This window comes from Xiphophorus couchianus, chromosome 3, assembly GCF_001444195.1.
Source record: "Xiphophorus couchianus chromosome 3, X_couchianus-1.0, whole genome shotgun sequence".
NCBI classification, from domain to species: Eukaryota; Metazoa; Chordata; class Actinopteri; order Cyprinodontiformes; family Poeciliidae; genus Xiphophorus; species Xiphophorus couchianus.
Genome location: NC_040230.1, coordinates 5,117,126 through 5,138,086, shown reverse-complemented (window position 1 = coordinate 5,138,086; position 20,961 = coordinate 5,117,126). Strand labels below are relative to the sequence as shown.

Genomic DNA, 20,961 nt, shown 5'->3' with positions numbered 1-20,961 from the left:
GGCGTTTGCCAGCCTGCCTCCCCTGAGTGTGAGTCCGGCTGTAACTTTCCAGGAGCTTTTATTATGTGCCTAAAGGTTGGAATTTTGTACTTCTAATCTGGAAAATTTGAATTGCTCACACTGGAAAAACACAAAATCTTGGCAAGTACTTTTGATGTAATTTCTAGTGCAAACATCTTAGTACACTTAAAATAAGACAAAACTAACTTACAAGTATAACTTTTCAGCAAGATACAGGAGCTTGTTTTGCATAAATAATTCTATAATATTGATCAGAAAAAGCACTAGATCCACTGGCAGATTATCTCACCTATAACAAGACATTTTCCCATGTTATAAAGGAAAGTGGATTTCTACAGATGGGTTTAAAACTCATATGAACATGAATGGGAGAAAATCCATAATTTGGAGGAACTGACAACTGCATGTTCACTATCATAAGCTGATGTGGGCTTTAAACACATATTTCATGACCTTCAAGCTTATTATAGCTTTTCTATAATGATAATGTAATAATTGGGTTCACAAACCCTACCATAAAGATCCAACACTCTTACATCCACTGTTGTATTAATGCTGGTGTTGAAGATGTAAAAAAAAAAAGACTAAAAAACCCTGAAAACTGTAGCGAGTAAAAAAAAAAGAATGAATATTTTATTCTTAACAGAAAACATACAGTAATTATAAAAAACAAACTAGTGTCCATAATATTTAGAGCATATTTTGGGTGTCTGTCAGCAGTTAGTAGCAGGGATGAGCCTCCTGAGAGTGAGTCAGACAGATACTGAGAGGCATTTGACTTCTGGGCAAGAGCAAGATATGGGTCAATGGAGCGCTGGCACAGATGCTGACCAATATGGTGCTCTGTGGATGAAGCCATGATTGCATGTAGGATTACACGTGACTTGGGTTAGTATGTGAAGCATTGATTTGATTTATTCTTCATTTTCATTTTATTTTGTGCTTGTGTGTGTGTGTGTGTTTGTATTTGTTGGCATTTGCAGCTTAACTTAAGCTGCTTCGTTAGCATGAGATAAATGTTTGAACTGCTGTTTACTGACCTTAGACCAGCTTACTGTAACTCTTTAGTACAGTGTGCTCCACTCTTATATAATAACAAAATATACTCAAACTTGAGCTTTTTTCTCAAATACAGCTTGGAAATTTTGCTGTAGATCTACCAAATTAAACAGAAACACAAATTGTTGTAGATTCAGCACTTTATCTGGTATGTAAAATAATGCAGGGATATAAAACTCATTTTCAAATTTCCGCTATATCAAGATCATGAGTGTTCTCAAAGGGCTGGTTGTGCCAGAATGTATTGAAAAACTGTTAAAATATTAATAAATATCTGTGTCTCCATTTGATAAGTACATCTTAAAATTTAATAATACCTCCAGAATTTAACGATTGTTTTTGTGATTTTTTTTGCAATCAGAATAATTGATTTAGAAATATTTGATCTTTGCGCTGTAAGATGGTAAATGTGACCTTTTGTTATTCGTTACAAAGATTACGGATGTAGAAGTAAGAAATACTGCCACCTGCAGGTGGGAGTTAACAGGTCATAATTTGATAACCTGTTAACAAGTGGGAGTTAACATGACCTGTTATGTTAACAGGTTATCAAATTATCAAATTTTTTTGATCATTTTTGGGAAAAATATTGAATAAACTCACAATTATGCATTAGATTGAAAAAGTGTAGAAATCTATTGATTTCATGTGAATTGCCAGCACACTACTTTCATTTTTTAGTTTCTATAAATGCGTCCTTCTCACTTTTAGAGGTCCACATAAAAAGCTGTGCCGGGCCAGATTTGGCCCCTGGCCCTTGAGTTTAACACATGTTCCTTATTTTCTCTTTCATACATAAAATACAGATGTTGGTTTATTGTAGGAGTGAATTTTATCCAGGTAAATTTGAATTTATAATAAAATGGAGAGACAAATTGAAATGTATGTGTAAGTATCACTGTAGATTGATTTAATATTGTCATAACCTGAAATATAAAATAGAGAGCTGCACAATATACTGTTCCATATACTTTGTCAGCACACAAAGCTTTGAAGGAGAAAAGATTACTCTTAATTTGTAGCCCACCAGACTCGCCTTCATTTCTTCTCTCTTTTCCAATTTATGTCTCAAAGAGTCAGAAGGAAAAAGAAAAGACATGAGGAAAATAAATGGACAAAGGAGAAAGCAGGATGGGAAACAATGCAAGGAGGAAATATTACAAGAGAAAATACATTAATGTTTACATATATAAAAAGTGTGCCAGTAAATAAAAAAATGTTAAATAAATACAGAATATCAAAAAAAGAAACAGTAAATAATGAAATAAAAAAGGAAATAAAAAAACCCCAATAAGATCGTAAGTGAAATTGAAAAGTAAATGATAGTGATAATCTAAAACAGACTGGTGACTTGTCCAGTGTGACCCCGCCTCTCACCCGGAACATTAGCTGGAGATCAGCACCAGCACCCCTCCTAACTCCACTAGGGACAAGGGTGTTAGAAAATGGATGGATGGATGGATGGATGAATGAATGATAGTGATAATATTAAGAGAATACTGTTTTAAGTGATAAATAATTCATGGTTCATGGTACAATCAAATAAGTTGGAAAAGCTCCTATTTTTAGTTTTTTTTTGGATGGAAATTTTGGCAGTAAATATGGAATTTGCCCTCCATGTAAAGCAACTAGGACTAACACACAATGAGGGGGGATGATAATGACCTAACTTTACTTTTAAGGGTGACTCTCATTCCAAAACTCTGCCTTTCAAATTCAAGGACCTTGAACTTCATTAGTTTTGAAGTAGTTACAATTTCTCTAATACACCATTAGCTGTCATTTACGTATTCAAATGCATGTTTATACCAGAAGTAATATATTCTACCATACAGAACACAAGTAAATGAAAACACAACACAAGTAAATGAAAACACATCCTAAACATGCTTAATTTTATGACTATTCTGTTTAATGGGGATTATTTTCCATATATTCCTCTTGCAAAGCACTTGCATATTCCTTTTGTTCTACCCCAGATAGCTGTTGGCATAAATTTGACCAACCTGCAGGGGTAAAGGCTAAATGTTAGGGGTGATGAGCGAAACTGGACTCAGCCTGGCTGTAAGCATTCTCTGTCAAGTGATGCATGATATTCTGCTGCCCTGGAAGGAAGCCAGGACAAACCGCTGCAGGAATTACACGCTACCCAATTTTGATTCGCTCAACATTTTCTAAACTTCAACCTCATGCAATAAAAGTTGCACCATTTTCAAGTATCAGAGCAACTTGAAGTTCAACATTTTATGTCAACATTTAAGTAGTAAGTAAGCAATTAAGAAGATTAATCAAAGTGGGCAAGTTGTCCTTTTTTGTAGAAACACTCATGTGGAAAAAAAGATGTTAGCTCCCAACACAACTTTTAAAACCAACTGGATTCTGCAGCTGGAAATAATACAAATGAATATTGGCAGGAAAACCTGGTCTTTGAAAGGTAAAAATTGCCCTGACATCAATATATTACTTGAAAATAGTCTCAAAATTACAATATTATCACTTATCTCAATAATTAAAGAGACTATTTATTGGACGACTTGTTTTTTTCTTCCTGGTCAATTATCCTAATTTGCTCCATATTGTCCATTTCCAAGCCCACCGCTGTGCATCTTCACTCAGTTTATTCTGTCAACCTTTTGAGCAGTTTGTCATGAAGCTTCTCTTCCATAAGAAAGCCATCTGTCATCTTCATCTCTATTGGACCGAGCGCATGGAGCTAAACGTAAACATAGTTTTTTCTAAAGCCAGAAAGCTGCTTTGAACATGAAAGAAACAATTCATAACCTTTTTAAGAGAAAATTATCAGCCTGTCAATGGGGATTATTTAGAGTTACAAGTTGCCACCTCTGTATGTCAACAAAGATGTACTTTTCTTTTACAGATCATATGCAGACATGGTAAGCTTCACTCAGTGAAAGAAAAATATTTACATTTTGGATCAGTTTTAAGAGCTTATTTTCACATTCTTCATCTTGGAGCAGTTTAGCTCTAAACCTCGGTCAGTTTCTCCAGCTAGACCTTCTTCTTTAAACTATTTGTGGCATCCCCGGCGCTGGCTCCTCTGTCCCTCTCACAGATGTGATCTGACAGTGTCATAAACCACTTCCACCTCAGGCGCTGCAGAATCAGAACCATATTCGGAGAAAGAGATGAGAAAGCAGAGGGAGCGGGTGACTGAGGGTGTGTGGCATGGAAAGAAGCAGGGAGATTTGTGTATTGAGCGGCTTTGTAATCTGTCTTGCATTTCCCTGCAGTGTCCCTCTTAGTTTCCAGCGTCCCACACCTGCTGTCCATCTGTACAACTGTCTGCAGTCAGTTTGGGTAGTTATTTTAAAGTTTTTTGCATCATAAGTGCCTTTTTCTGAATGCAGTCGGGTCATTTTTGACTCCATAATATGTCAGAAAGACAGATGTAGCAAGATAAAGAAACCAAGGCAGGGCAAAAGAGCTTGAGGGATCAAACATTTGTAATGAGAACAACAAATTGTCAACAAGAAGTGGAGAGATGTATTGAAACAGAGTGAGAAGTGGAGAGAAACAGAGGAGGTAGAGGAGAAACTGAGTGAGAGAATGAGTCAGAACCTTATAATGCTTGCCAGCATGGAAACGACTCAGGCGAGCCAGGTCAAATTTACTGGCGTGCGTGTGTGTGTGTTGCAGCTTGATGTAATTAAGAGAAGCTTTGAGCAGCAACAGCCGTTTGTGTCCATTTTCTGGGGGGATTTCATGCTTGCGTCATGAAAACACATGCAAGATTATGAGCGTATCAGAGATCAATTTTAGGTGAAAGAGCATCGAGAGGTGGAGTCAGGTCAGAGGTCTAACACGGGGAAGATTTACGGCTGCTGAGGAGGCTGGGGCTGACACACACAGACTCACACACCCCGACACACACCCCCACATGCAAAGCGACTGTTTTTGCCAAGCTGAATCTTGTGAACTTACTTCATCCCTAACAACGCACAAAAACATTTGCTGAAATTAACTTTTGGGTGTGTGCCTCTCTGCAGGATATCTAAGCTTCGACTCTGAACTTCACAGCTGAGACTGTAAACCTGTTTGCATGTGAAAACAGATTTTCACAGCTTTTCAAATGGTTTTACATCAATATGCTCTAATGAGTTCAGGTCTCCGTTTCTGCTTTTTGCCAACTTTAGATACCTCTGACTGCTTTATGCTCTTATTTTAGAAGAAAAACCAATATGGACTTAATCTACTTTTAATATACTTATATCAAATTTATTTGAGTGTTAATTTTTTTTCCTGCAGAACAAACCAGATGCTGAAGGAATTTATTAGGTCTTGGGTTTGTTCTGTTATAGAGCCATGTCATTCTTTAAAGTTTTAAAATGTTATGTTACTGAGGCTAATAGGCCAAGAAATGTTTTGTAAAGCTTAACATAGATATATGCTTTATTATGATTTCACTCAACTCTCAGTATCTCCAGAGGCCATTTGTTTTTGAGGCAAGATGTCAGCAGATAAAGGCAACATGACAAATGCAAAGTTCACAACGTGGGACCAAAACTCCTTCCAGTGGCTCTCACATGTTTACACACCCCTGTTAAAATGTCAAGTCAGATCATGGTGAATTATTTTAAAACCTTTTCTACATATAGTAGCAAAGAAATCTGTTTACAGATAAGATAAATAAATACAAAATTAACACTTTTGACCTCAGGATTTAGTCTTCTTTAGTTGGAGTTTATCAGCATATTGTTTCTTGAATTGACAACATTTACCAAGTCTGTTTTGTTTACATTGCTAAAGCAGGCAGTTATAAACTTTTTTTAGGGGGAAGATTGAAGTATTCACGGATTTTAGTCATTTTTCTGGTTACTGTGATCTGTAACTACAGTGAATACTGAGATTCCAATGATTGAACCCCAAAGTTTGATGTCATTAGACCATAACTCATTGTCCAACATATTTTGAGAGCTAGGACACAGCCAGCGCTCTTCATAAATTGCTGTTGTTCTTCACAATTACGTTTGGTCTTTTGGCTGCCTCTTTAACCAGTTCGGGAGAACTGTCCTTTATTATTGTGAAGACAATAACGTAAGAACATGTTGTCCTATATTTTCTTCAGTTATCTGTCACTCCCTTCACTGTGACATAGACTATGTGTAATGATGCTCACTTTTAAACCCTTCTCCTGACTAGGATCTAATTGAAACTTTTATTCAATTAGATCCTTTTGATTCTTTGCAACCTCTCTGAAAATTATTTTTGCAAATCTCAGGAGAATCCTATCATGGCTGAACTTCATTTTACTGTAATCAGATTCACTAGAACTTATTGTAGATGTGAAAAGGCATGAATGCTTAAACTGAATCCAAATGTGATTAAACAAATAATCAGTTTAACTCTGTGCATAGTTATGCAGGTAGAGCATTTTTATAGCCTTTTTATAATATATATTTTCCTCTGTTACATTTCTTGTTTTTCCCTTAGAATAAGGGATAAAAGTCATGCTATATGTAATTTTTTTAGCATCACAAAAACCTGGCATTTCAACAAAGGTGTGTACACTTTTAGAAGGCTTTTTAATTTATCAACATATTTATTTATGGTTCAAACTAAAGCTAATTTGAGTCTTTTAAAGTGCAATAATCCTGATAACCATATCCTCATTATCACAGTATCAGTGGCTACAATAATAATATTGTAATGAAATGTTTGCATGATAATTGTTTGTTAAGTCATTCCAAGTATCCTGACTTCACACTTTGCATGCCTACCAGATATTCAGCCTGTTGGATGTATTCTCTCTCCATTGAACGTTGTAAATCCTGGTGAAAATCTATCTCTCCAGCTGATATGGTTCCCAAATATTGTATATTTTTTCCCAGTAATTGCAAAATAAATCATCTCCTGATTGACAAACCCCCTGCAATCACCTTATTTTTTATTGTCTGGTGCAGCAAGAGGTTGTTTATGTCCATATTTAACCTCCTAAGAGCAAACTGAGTTTCTGCAGCGCTGATTTACTGCCTTCTTGTCAGGGTCATGAGCGGAGCAGTTTTGTTGAAAACATCCCTTTCAGCTTCAGCGAGTGGTTGCAGTTAAATGTGACAAGGGACCCATCTGTGAATCAGTAATTAGTTTGCAGTTTATGGTGTCGTGACTGCTCTCCAGGGATCCAGAGGTTTATGCAAATAGGTTTTGGGTACAGTTGGATCTGTAGATCTCCTCTGAATGAGTCGTTTGCGTCGTTAGCAGCCTCGGTGTGTATAAAACAGCAGGAATGATGGGATGTAGCCGAGTCGCGCCGACAGCTCGGCGGGAAACAATATGTAAATGTGACAAGCAAACAGAAATAAGCCAAATTAGGTGTTTATGTTTTGCTAACCAGATGTCACAAGCTGCATGCAAGAACGTACCAAGTTCACTTTCCTGCTCAGAAATGCTCTTTGCTGGAAATACTCTAAATGTTCATTTAGAGGACACTGTTGATAAGCTTGTAAAGCAGGCAAATATAATTTGTTTGTAGATTTTGTGATGCTTTGCTTAGACCTTGAAAAAGAAAGATATCAGCATAGTGAAAACGGATTTATTAGAAATATTTAAGCTGGCTTGTTTTTGCTTCCATGTTGTTGCTAATTTATCTTAATTTAAGATCAATAACTTTGAGTTTAAACGTTTTGTTTGGACTTTCCTGAACTGACAGGTCTTTGTTTGACTCCCCTGAGACGTCTGAGTTGACTTCAGCTTTATGCAAAGTAGGAGCTACAAGCTTAAGCCAGTGTCCTTCAAAGTGCAACCACAGTTGACAGTGAATATGTAAATTTTCCCTAAGGTGTTTTGAACACACACCAAGCTTTAACTGTGAGAGAAAATTGGTGCAAAGCCAAAAGAGTTTCAAGATATTGATCTTGGTTTTCATTTTATGTCTTTCAAACCTTATCCAGACTTCTCCAGCCCTGTGAAGAACAGCTCAGCTTAATCTGCCAAGGTTTTTTTTATGAATTCCAGTAAAATTGTATCATTTAACTAATGTTTACAGGATATTTTTTCCCTTGTCCTCCCCAACCCTGATGCATTGCCCCTTATGAGTGTTCTCCACCCAGTGATGTAAAGACTAAAACAATGAAATTCTGCAATGGCAACCAATGAAGTCATGTAGCTATTTTCCATGAGTTTTACCTTATTCTGACTCAGTGGTGGGCACATCTTTTCCCATATAAATAAATCTAAAAAAGGTCCATCTGTCTTGTTTAAATGTGTAATCGGGTGAGATGAAACTCCAGTCTTTCCTCCTTCTCTCTGTCAACCTTGTAAAATCTTTTCCAGTGTTTTAATCTTTACCTCAGCTTGACCCTTAGTTTCCCTTTCCCTCCCAACGCCCCTAGCGAATGAGAAAGTTCCCAATTATTTGGAAACAGAATGTCAAATGTGGATCTCAGTGCCAGAATCGCAGTTCAAGTTATTGATTTTTTTTTCTTAAGGAGATCCCGAGTCTCTCCTGTCCTCTGCTGGCCTTTTAGCCACACATCCAGCCGCTTCTGGATACTCGACTCAGTTTTTTTCTTCCTCCTCTGCAATCCTGGCATAAAAAAATATCAGCCTTAGGCAGGACATGTTTAAAAATAGTACTATTTTTCATGCAAATCTGGACTTAATGCTAATATATTCAACACTGTTGCATACCCTCTCCTGTCAGTTCAGATGCAGCTTGTTTAGGTCTTACCTTCTGTTAGGTTGTTCCCCTTTAACCTTCCTATGACCTTGTCAAAATGCATTCTGTCTCGTCTTATGTTCTTACTTCATGTTTCCTACAGCTAAGCAACAACCATTCATCTCTCCTACGGGTAAAACAGCAGTGTTTTCCCACTGGACCAGTTCCTATGCTGGATCTGGGTTGTTGCTATAATGGGATATTTAAATAACCATTTTCTTTCTCCACAGCCATAGAGGCAACGTTGAGTCATAGGTCAAAAGTTTTAGGAAACCATTTTGAGTCCAGAACTTTATGAGACGTCAATCTATATTAAAACAAATATTTGAATTTCTATTCCTGTGTAAAACTGCCAGAAGGTACAGGCCCTAAGCATACGAAGAGGCAGATCTGTGCAATGTGTTACATCTAAAAAGAAGAACATGACAGAGAGGGAAATGTTCCCAGAATAACTCTGTCCAACAAAATCAACAAAGACCTAATTTAAGATATTTTATATTAGCTATTAGCTATTAGATATTAGCTAATTTCTTGACTTTTTAAATCAGGTTCCGGAAAACAGTGTTTACTTTGTTTTATTTTTTATAAGATAGAAAATATTTTTCAAGTCTTTATTCAAACTTCAACTAATAATAATGAGTCAATTATGCAATTATTTGAGATCTAAAAAATAATTATATAGTCAATTATATTTGTTTATATAATGACGAATAAGACAGTACCCTCAGCAGTTTCAATAATTTAACAGCAGCAACACAAGCAGTGTGTCTTGGGAGTAGCGCGTACATAAGCGTAATTGACAGCAGTAAGACATTCCTCCTGGCTGTGATTGATTGTTTCTGACCTGGAGCCGTGTGTTTCTCCAGATGCCAGTAGAACCACAGGGAGGCAGCAGTAGGAGGAGCTCGATTTTTTTACTCTCTGCTTATTCCTGTTTGTCACGTTCCATTCTTCCTGAGAAAATCAACCCAGCATAGATCTTATTGTGCTGCAGCACTATTTGTACCCTATACTCCTCTAGAATGAAACACGCCCATCTTCTAACTTAATTAGCTAAACAGTCAGAGGATTTACTATCTTGTATTCTTTTTTTTCTGTCCCAGTGCCAGTTCTTCTGTGGTTCTTTTAGATTTTGACATTACTTCTCATATGGCTGTGGAGAGCCGTGGCAACATAGATAATGATGGGTTGGAAAGTGAATAAAACTGTAATGGGATGTGTGGTGACTTCATAGTGGGAATAACTGTTGTTGGCGTCTCATGTAAACCACAGAAGTGTTGGGAGTTTTTGAACAAGCCTGATTGTAGAAGCTCTTTCATGCCTGTTGAAAAATTTGGCTCCTTTGGTTTCTCTTTGTAGCTGCTTTAGGCTTTAAAGTTTTTCAGGGATTAAGACATTCACAAAGATTGACCTGAGCCAAATTTATTTGAAAATAAAAGATGTTGTCAGCTAGTCTTATAGTGCCCCAACAGTCTTATTAATTAGATCAGAAATCATCTGTTTGTTTTATCTTAATCCCATAGACATCCATGAAAACACAATATGGCTTCATCTCTTTGTACTTTATTTACTGTTTCTGTGTCTCTTAAACTCTTCTTTTTGTTTTCCTAACAATGACAGATATTGTTGACTGCATTCAAATATTCATGATAAATGCATGTTTATAAGCTTTTAGCAAAGATAACTTAATATAATTGATATACTGTATATTACTATAGCAAGAGAGCTTTGCAGTCTGGTTGTCTATTAACCAGATTTGGATAATTTTCAAACTTTATGGAGTCTAAGCTGCGTCTTGCTGGTTCGAAACTCAAAAAAATATTTTTTTTTTGGTCACCTAATCCATCATATGTAATCCATCATATCACACTTACAAACTGTGGTTTCTACAATGCTTTTCTGTGTGAAAGTGGTTAAAATGTGAACAAATCTAAAAGTTAGTAATTGTCTATATAACTGAGGGGTTTAAAATTGAGATCAAAGGAAGCGCAAAGTTAAAAGAAGCTATTTAAAAGAAAGCTGTAGTTATTAAAATATGCTATGACTGAATTCCTTACCAAGTATGTCCATAAAGTCATTGGAAGTTTATCTAACTGGCCAAAGATATTATTTACAAGCAGATTGAAAGGAACCTGAAAGACCTATATTGCCTCCTACTACTTCTTTTGCTACTGCAATACTGTGCAAATAAAAAATGTGATGATTGAATTTCCCTCTGGTTCTAATATCAATATTTAATGACCAGAGGAAGGCTGGACAATTGTGTTTTGAATGCTGTTCATATATTGTTTCAAATTATATGTCTTAAAAGAAAAACAGAACTGGCCAATATTAACACTTTAACTTTCAGCATTTCTTTGCAAATCCACTTTTTACACATAGCCTATCACACTTTCAAATGAACTAATTTAGAGTAAAATGAAAAAAGAACTACTAGCAATAAAACCAACTTATGAATTTTTCTAAAGCATTGGTAAAAGCAAGACAGATTTTCTGTGGGCAAAAACAAAGGAGTTGCCTGAGTCTGCAGGAAACCTTACTTTCTATGTTTATGACGATCAGAAACTTGTTTATTGACATTCTACTTTTCCTCACTGACTCAAATGTCTGCAGGTTGTAACTATTGATTTACTTTGATTTAGTGAATACGTTCATTGATCCTGTCGGCATCACTACTCCATCAGCAGACCACATGTTACTACACTACAGTGAGAGAGAAAATTCTTTTTAGCTTAAAGAAACTTTCATTTTGACAACTAAACAATGTTTATTAGCAGCTCTTTTTCAACAGAAGCACAGTGTGCCATTCACCAAACTCTGTGTGTAGTTTCTAATGTCACAGTTCTGCGGTGCTAATACCTTGTCAGAGAAAATTAAGTTCACTTATGACTTCACCTTCCTCATTTTAATAATAAGCCAAGGTGAAAACAATTTGGCTGCACAACCTAAAAGCAGGAGATGTGCATCAGCTGGAGCTCTTTGGAGGGAAGTAGGACAGCGAAAGAGCGGCAGTGAGTATGAAAATAAATTTTCAAAAAGACAAATAGCAGGAGAGGGATTACAGAAACGTGGCCAGGAATACAGAAGAGGAATGTTGAGCTGGATGCTAAAGAGGATTTTTCCCTCCCTTTTTCGGCTCGCCTGTGAAGGCATGACATGTCAGCTCCATGTCTGCTCCGTTTGCTGCTCAGCTGGGTTGCCATAGAGACCAGCACATAATTTTCCCTCCTCATCCTTTCTGCATCCCTCTATCCTCATTTTATTTTCCTCTCTACCCCCACTCTTCTTCTTGCGCCGACTTACATAAACCTCTTCTTTTGTACAAACACAGAAACACTCAGAGGTTGAGTGCACTGAAGTCTCCTTGAAAATGTGATATCAGTCTCCATCGCTCCCCTCTCTCCTCCTCGCACACATGCCCACACACTCAAAATGTCTCCTGGCTCTTTGGCAGCTCTTCCTCTCAGCTGGCAAATGAAAGAAAGATATTCAGGAAGGATTCAGGAAAACGAGCCGTGAAGGGAACGCACCTACATGTGGAAAAGCGTATAGGATCAGCAAACTTCAAACTCTTCATTCTCTTTACAATGTCTTCATCTCAGTTCCTCTATAGAGACATGTTACAGAGAGGGTGAAAAGACAGCAGTACATGTCTTGCTCAGTTTTCACTTGAAGCTACCCTTTTTCACCCCAGTTTGCTGTGAAAGCCATAAAAATCTTTATAAAAATATATTTTAAGCAGCTATCATAGCCAAGATTGTGAAATCCTGTAACAATGAACATAGTACTGCTCTCCTAAATGATAAAGGTGAATAAAGAGTGTGATATAACGTTATATTTTTAAAATGTAGCTTGAAGAGAGTGGAACAGGTGTTCTATATATATATATATATATATATATATATATATTTTTTTTTTTTTTTTTGTTTGTTTTTTTTTTTTTGTTATTATTATTATTTTTTTTCTTTAAAATCTTTGTTTTTGGATAAGTTTCTTCAACAAATTTCTAAAACTTGAAACATAACCAATCACCTTTTTGATTACAACTTTTTTCTTGTTTATGTCTCCAACATCTCCACGCAATAAAAATGTATAACATAAATCTAGGATAGAAGTTTTAAAAGTACTTTGAAAGCTTTGTTAGGTTTTAAAAATAGGTTTTTCCCCATAATGTATTTTCAAATTTCACAAACATTTTTGTTCGTGCTTGTTTTGTTAGAAAAAATACCATCTTGTAAAATATTCCATTTTCATGACTGCTATCTTTTGCCATTGTCTGTGCCAATCAAAAGATTAATGATAAAATGCATTTTGATCTGTTTGTGCAGCACCCTATGGTCATTTTTATAGTGAAATCAACTAAATAAAAGCGATCATCTTTCTGATTTTTTGCAAGCTTTACAGGAACACATAGTTTGTTTTGACGTCCCTAATGACGAATGGGCCACTTTCTGAACGCCATGTGTAAAGGGTCAGTAGTTTCATGAGGTATTGAGATATGTTTGCTAGTTTCATGATAAACTTTGGGCAGACAAAGTCATCTGCCTCTGTGGTTCTGGTCCCCTCCCCAGGCGAACTCTGCACTTTACCAGACACTTATAAAAGGAGCAAGGGACTCAGATGGTATCTGTGTGTGTCTTGTGTGTGAGTCCACATGTGTGGTTTGTTAAATCTTATAAATGTCTTTTCTGACTTAGTATTTTTGACAGCTGCTGGGTGCGCATTTATGAGCTAAAGCCGCCATCTGTATGGAAAATCACCTCAGGTGTTTTTTCCTTGTTCACGTTCCATTATCAGTGAGGCTAAGTACAGTCTTTATGCTTTCTGAATCAGGCATTAATCAAACTCTGTGGAAAAAAGCTTCAGCAGTAAATAACTTTATAGCCAGGATTATGTAATATTCTTTTAATCTCTCTTACACTTGCTGTACATATATTTACATATACATACTGTTTCTGCATTTTTGAATCCTTGCAAGGACTGCTCTAAGCTACTTTTTATATTGACAGCATGTTATATTTTATTTTTATTTTATCTTGTCTACAATTGCTACTCAGTGGTGGTGGTTGTGTGTCTTGTCTCTATGCTGCTGTAACTGCGAAATAATTTCCCTGCTGGGATGAATAAAGTAATTCTATTCTATTCTATTCTATTCTATTCTATTATTCTATTACTCACGTAGGAATTTCAACTTCTTTTTTAAACTGTTTCAGTTAATTTTGCAGAGTTGGGTTTCCACACAGCTCTTTCTACAGCATTTCATGTTGAGTTCTTCACGATGACTGGGTCATTGTGACATGTTGATTCTTTACTTTTTCCATCAGTCTGTTGTAGATGTCCTGCTGTGTTTGAGACATTGTTCTCTTCATCATCTGTTTTTACTTCAAGCAACAGCCTTTCCAACAGATTCCCTCACATTTGACTCTACAAATGCATTAGTTTGTAAGGAGGTACATGTAGAAGTAAAGCCTGTATGGTCCAGTGGTTGCAGAATAAGCCCTAATCATCATCCTTCCATCTCCATGCTTGACAGTTTCATGTTTTGTATGTTCAGTTTTTACTAAACATGAGCTGGACATTATGATTAAACATCTTTACTTTGGTCTCATTTGTCCAGTGGACTCTTTTACAGATATATTGTGGTTCATAGAAAGAAGGAATTTGTTAGCTTAGGTCATGCTGCAATACAGAAGAGTTTTCTTCTGTTAACTCTTATAAACATGGCTACCTGTTTGGTCTGTTTCTGTCATTTTATCTTTTAATGTGCTAAATGATGCCTGTAGAGTCTAAAAGGAGCTCCTTGATTTTTTTGTACATCCCAAATTGACTGTTTCTCTGTGGTTATTGCTGATGTTGTTCTGTCTTGGTATTCTGTATATATGTATGCTCCAGACCAAAACTCCAGCTTTTACAGAGGTGGTAACAATGATAACAGTCAATTAATAATACTTATTTGAGCTCCAGCACTTGGCTGCTAATTTGTCCCTTGTTGATGTTGTTCATACTAATCCCATGAGTGTATATTAGTAGCAATACAATTTTCCTAATAGCTTAATATATGTAATTACTAATATCAAAATACTTGAATAATCATACCCATAATACTCAAAAAGGTGCAAATGGCAAGTTTAAATCCATTTGACACGTTTTATATTTCTTGTTGTGTTTTGCTCACCTTTTTCTTTCACCTGACTTTTTCACCATGGTCCCCCTTGTCTGTCTTTGTTTCAGATGCAATGTCCAGGACTACATTTGGCACAAAGGTGCGCGTTGCGAGTCGGTGGTGACCGAGTTCCAGGTGATGTGCCTCGCCGTGGGCGCCTTGGCCCTGGTGGTCTTGCTGCTCTTCATGATCATCGTCTGCTTCGCCAAAAAACTCCACGTGCTCAAGACGGAGAACAAGAAGTTGCGCAAGCGCAGGTGAGACAAGACCATAAGGTTTCTAATTAAGGAAAAGTAGAAGATGTGAAGTTTTAGATTCTTTTTTCTTCCCTAAATATTTTTTGGCTAAAGCATCTCACTAAGACCTTTAGACCATTGGCAGAAATTATCTTCAGATGACCGAGGAATTGGCAACCACAAGTTGAAAACAACTTTTCTACTATGCAGAAGGAGACTGCAGCTGCTGCAAGCTTCAACATTTGAAATTTGCAATGTTTGTTGCATTGCATTTGTAATTATAATTAGGGAAAGATTAAATAATTGCAGAAGAAATCAGACAGATCAGGGCTTTTTTAAAATATTAGACATTCACTGAGGACAACAAAACAAAATTCTGAGATTGGGATGTAAAATAAAAAAAAGGCAATAAATGAATGTAACCAAATGCATGTGTTCTTCAAAGAAAGCTTTTCCAGTAGTATATGGTGGGTTTTTTTTTTTTTGGCCTTATCAAAATGGATGTATTTCACAAAAACTGCATAAGAAACTCTGTTTTCACATTACACGAGTCACGTGACCAACACAGCTGGATGTTGCTGCAAAGGTAACCTCTCCCAGATATAAGAGGCTCGCTGCTCCAATGCCTGAATAAGACACCAACGTCTCCTCTGATGGCTGATAGATAATAACAGAGCACTATTGCTGAAATATGAATGTATTTCATTTAACATCCATCGCTGCCATGATTTTTAATGACTTAACATGTGAACAAGCTTATTCACATGATTTTAATTTAATTTTGTATTTAATGGAAAGATTGCAATTGTGAAATTGTGTTTTTTTTATATTAGCAAAGATATATCGACAAAGATTTGGGCATATTTGTAATAGAAACACAGGTTCTGATGTACCTACTGTATATAACAGATACAGCAGCTAGAATCTGGTGACAGTTTATCACACAAGCACTAAATGTTGTTTAGAAATTCAATTATGGATTTCTAGCTGATCAGCAGGTGACAAAAAGTTGGTTTGCTTCAGTATTCAGTCCATCAGCTGTCTAAAATAGCGCTACCATCCTACAGGATAGCAAAAAATTACCATGTTCTTACTTTATTTCAAGATTACTAGAGTATTTGTTTGATAATTTATAGAAATGAATAAAAGGAACAATAGTTTTTCAGGACTGTATGTATCCCAGTATGAATTAAAATGTATCTTGTAGCATATGGTGGCCCCTAATCTCCCTAGAATACTCATTGTTGTAATATTTTGAATGTTGAATATCTTTAATTGGTAATGAGCAAAAGTTGCGAGTGAGGACAGAAAATCCAGATATATACTTATATTAATATATCTATTATAAGTTTAACAAGAAAAGGATCAAGACAAGAACAACAAAGAGGATAGATGCGTTTGAGATTGCTGAGTAGGGGGATGAGCGAGCTTAAAAAGACACTGACAAGGACAGTCAGGAGTGTGGTGGGAAGTTGAAGGGATGGTAGATCGAAGAAAATAAAGAGGGAGGAGGTGAGAAAGGCAGTATAGGCACCTGAGAGCAAGAATCAGCCTGAGAAAAAGGCAGGTGAGGCGATACAACTGGTGTGAATCTTACTAGAAATATAGATACAGTAAATAACCAAGCAAATGCTGTTTAGAAATTATTTCAGTGAATATTGAGACCCAACCATACAAATAAATCATTCTTTCATGCTATTTATTTCCATATAATCTATTTTCCTTTCCTTAATTTATTATTCCCTGAAGTAAAAGTACCACAGTCTTGCAGCATTTACACAATACTTTAAAATAAACAATGATTACAATAACTTCTAGCAGGTCCTATCTTACCAACTCTATTCTTGAAGATTGTGTTATATTAATACAAATGATGACTTGGTGCTGCTTTTGCTTCTCTTTGGCTTTTTAATGACAGGGAACATCAATCTAGCAGATTGGGGAAATTTTAGTCTGCAGTTTTACAGAGTAAAGTGTAGAGGCCTTTGTTCAGCCAGCTGACTAGCAGTGGGCAGCAACCAGTGGGGGAGGGACTACACTGGAAAACTCCAGTCACTCCAGTACTTTCTCTGCTCCCTCTTTAAAATAATTTTAACCTCTTGTACATTGGTGTCAGATGCCTTGAAACAACGTCCAGTTTAAGTTCAGCCAAGGAGGCTTATGTATCTCACCAATCCCTGCTGATTCGCCTACCACATTATTTTCTCCCACCTAGTGGTTGTTATGCCCAAATTTTGCATATTTGTATGCTAACAACCTACATGTATTCCTATATACCTATCTTTCTGTACTCTAATTCATTTATTTATATATGAATGTAAATAAATGTACACAGGGAGAGGTTAAACAGATAAAATAGTATGAGAGCTTTTTAGGACCTTTCAGTATACCTTTCAACCACAAGCTTCTTTTTATTTTCTTTGAATTTTACAAAGTACTGCATGGCTGTTAAAGTAACTGATTTATACACCAATTTCCACCTAATTATTAATACCCTCTTTGCTGCTTCTCTGATTTATGCACTCCTTGAGCGGTCCGACACTTTTGGTAGACGGCCATGTCTTGCTTTGGAGTGACTCATTTCAGTTTTGGATGATGGATTGAACACTGCTCCATTAAATATTCAAAGCTTTGAACGGTTTTCACAACCTTATCCTGCTTGAAACTTCTCCACCACTTTAACCCTGACCTGTCTGGCGTATATAATTAGGATTTACTAGTTGTCATGTTATTGCAGTGATTTTATTTTATTTGCTATGATACTGTTCAGGATTTTGGTTGTAAAAAATTTAGAAAACCATGAATAATCTTTTCCATTTCACAGTTATGAAATTAGTCAGTCTACTGCATAATTATCTCATGAAAGTTTCTGATTATAACTTGACAAAGTGAGAAAAAGTTTAAAAAGTATGAATACTTTTGCAAAAAACTGTACATTTATGATGCAATGCTAATTCAAAAGAGGGACTTGCTGTGTTGCAACCTCAAAACCTCTGCATTAAGCTAAAAATCCTGCAATTTATTTGGTGCACTGTATCCTAAAGAAAATACTGTCGGAAGGCAGCAGCAGCAAAAAAAGAGAGCAACAGACAGAGCGAAGAGTTGGACTGAATGTGAAAAGGAGTAGGAGTAGGTTGGGGTTTTTTGCCCGTGTTTTGATGCTGATCTCCGTGGCAACAAAGCAGTTGCTGTGGATGAGCAACAGCCCAGCGACTGAGCACCGTGGATGCAAATGGGAACCAAAGGACCGAGACCTCATCACAATCTCCCACGCTGCAGGGTTTATTTTTAGGACTGCAGGCGGGGGTATCATGCTAGCTGTGGAGGAGATTAAAGTCAGTAGTAAGGTGGGAAAGTGGTGCAGTGACTAGCATCCATATTGCTAGCTTGCAGAAATAAAAAAATGTAAAGAGAGGGTGATGTCATTGGGATTGTGGATCCAGCTGAAAGTAGGGCAGTCTGAAGAGGAGGAGGGGAGGGGAGCGGGAAACAGATGGAGGAGGTGGGGTTGACCTACATACAGCTGTGCAACCTTAAGGGTGTGAGCTATGGGGTGCTGCATGAAAGAAAAAGCACTGCCTCATCAAGTGTTGGGTTTTAAGAAATCGATCAGAAGTAGGCAGAGGAGATGGAGGATGGCAGATTAGGAGAGGAGAATGGAGGAAAAGATGAGGATGGGGGAGTGACGGCAAAAGTGTTGCATGAAGGAAGGAAACAGAGAGTGAAAGTCGAAGAGGAGAGGGCAGTTTTGGGGAGAAAAACTCAGCATGACACACTCAGAGGAGCGTGTTTGGTGCTGAAAAGGCTCATGAATACTTGAAACTCCCACACTCTCCATCTGCTGTGAGTTTCTGCGGAGTGTCTTGAGATCAGACGACATCCTGGTCAAGAACGGAGAGAGACAAAGGAGACAAAGACCGATGGAGGATTTTAAAATGCTGCTTCCTTTAATCACAAGTAAAAGTAACTAATTAAAAAGTTTTTTTATACTCACATCAAATTGAATCCTGAAACTGAACTCACTATCTGTTATCCCTGATTTAATGAGCATATTTAGCTGTGAGTTCTCTGCTTTGACACACATCATTATTTTCTGGTCAAATGCTTATCGACCAGAAATGCAACAGACACAAAGATAATCCAATAGTCCAGTAGTTAATGATAACCTGGTGAGCTATTCATCTAATATGCAGTGCTTGTAGAGAGTTTATCTGAATCTACCAGGCCACTCAACTGAAATGTAGATTTGGTAATGCTGAATTAAAAGCAGCTAAATGACGATTAAACACCTGCTCTTTAACAAAAACTGAATCATGATGCCTGGAGAGGAATACTCAAATTCATTTTTTAGCTGCACAATCCTTATTGCAATATTTAATTTTGGGTTGGCTATATCATTTTGTGTCTCATACATTCAAACTGTGCTTGCCAACAATACGGTGGCAATTAAAAGTATACACTACCTTGGATGTTTTAGCCTCTTTTTTTTTGCAAATTAATCATGGAGAGCAAAATTTGGCAAAATTAACAACAACAAAAACTCACAGTGAAAACAGATTTTTGCCAAAAAATATGAATAAAAATATGAAACATAAAACATGTAATTACATACATATTCATCACCTCTTCACTCAGTGCACAGAGTCTGTGTGGTTAGGTCACAGTTATGTTTGCACATCTGGACGCTGCAGTTTTCTCCCATTCTTCACTGTAAAACTGTTCAAATTCAATCACACATCTGACAAGTTGTATGTTCATAATTGAGTACTACAGGTTGTGAAAAACTGTTCTCATCACAACTATAAAGCAAGTTTCTAAAGCCAGTAAATCACAACTATATATCCCATTTGTTTAATTGTATCAAGAACCTTAATAACTGTAGAAATTGTGCATTTTATGTACAGGAAGATGAATTGATATTTGTTCAAAGGGAGCCTAGTGTGAGACCAAAGCTGGAAGTGGTGATGGGAAACATACTTCTTTATCTCTTCCTTTCCCACATCACTACTTAATCTTTCACAGTCATGACAGTTCATTCATCAAATCTAATGTGAAAGCTCTGCTTGCAGATCAGAGGAAATGGCTGCGTTTTGATCAGAAAAAAAGACCACAGCCTCTTTAACTCTACACATGATAAGGGAGCAAAAATGATAAAAAGCAAAGTCGCAACTTGACATCAGAAAGCGGGGGGCTGATGTTTCTCTGCACCTTCAAGAGTTCATATAAATAGTTTGAATGAGAGGCCAAATGACAGCCAGAAGAGAAAAATATGCAAAACTGGTGTCACTCTCGACAAAGTTACTGTTTGATTTGGTCTCTGAGACAAACTTCTCTTTGCTGTGATGAAAACAAAGGAGCACTGATCTCAAAGAGTTCAATATGACTCTGTCAAACGGGAATTCCTGAAGCTGTTTCCTCCCAGGTGAGATGAAAGGAAACTCTTTGTGTAGCTGCATCTGATTTATCTATGTACAGCACATTTCAAGTCACAGCATCTCAATGAGATTGTGATATGGGCTTTTACTCTGCCTAGGGCTTTCCCTTTCTTACAGGGATTTTTTTTTACTTCCATTTTGGTCTCAACTGCTTCAGAAATATTAAAAGAATAATTTATACAGATATGCTATGATCAGAAACTACATTAATCTGTACTGTATACCAAATGGTTGTGCAAAATTCCCATTTTGAAAGTTTTTGTACTTCCATTTTGATTTCAACTGCTTCTAAAAACAACCCAAGTGCTTAGGAAAATCACCCAGCCGTTTTTTTGAAAATAAGTTTATGTTTTTTGGTGTCCTCCGGATTGT

The 20,961-nt window shown here is 36.7% G+C and overlaps 1 protein-coding gene across 8 annotated transcripts in view; it reads left to right on the top strand.

Moving 5' to 3' along the window:
* Positions 1-20,961, top strand: part of cspg5a (chondroitin sulfate proteoglycan 5a) — a 54,161-nt gene that overhangs the window by 22,318 nt on the left and 10,882 nt on the right. For all 8 annotated transcript variants that reach the window (XM_028011697.1, XM_028011666.1, XM_028011653.1 and 5 more), the window contains exon 3: positions 14,987-15,175. In XM_028011697.1, coding sequence (XP_027867498.1) covers positions 14,987-15,175 — 189 coding nt within the window. The remainder of the gene's footprint in view (positions 1-14,986; positions 15,176-20,961) is intronic.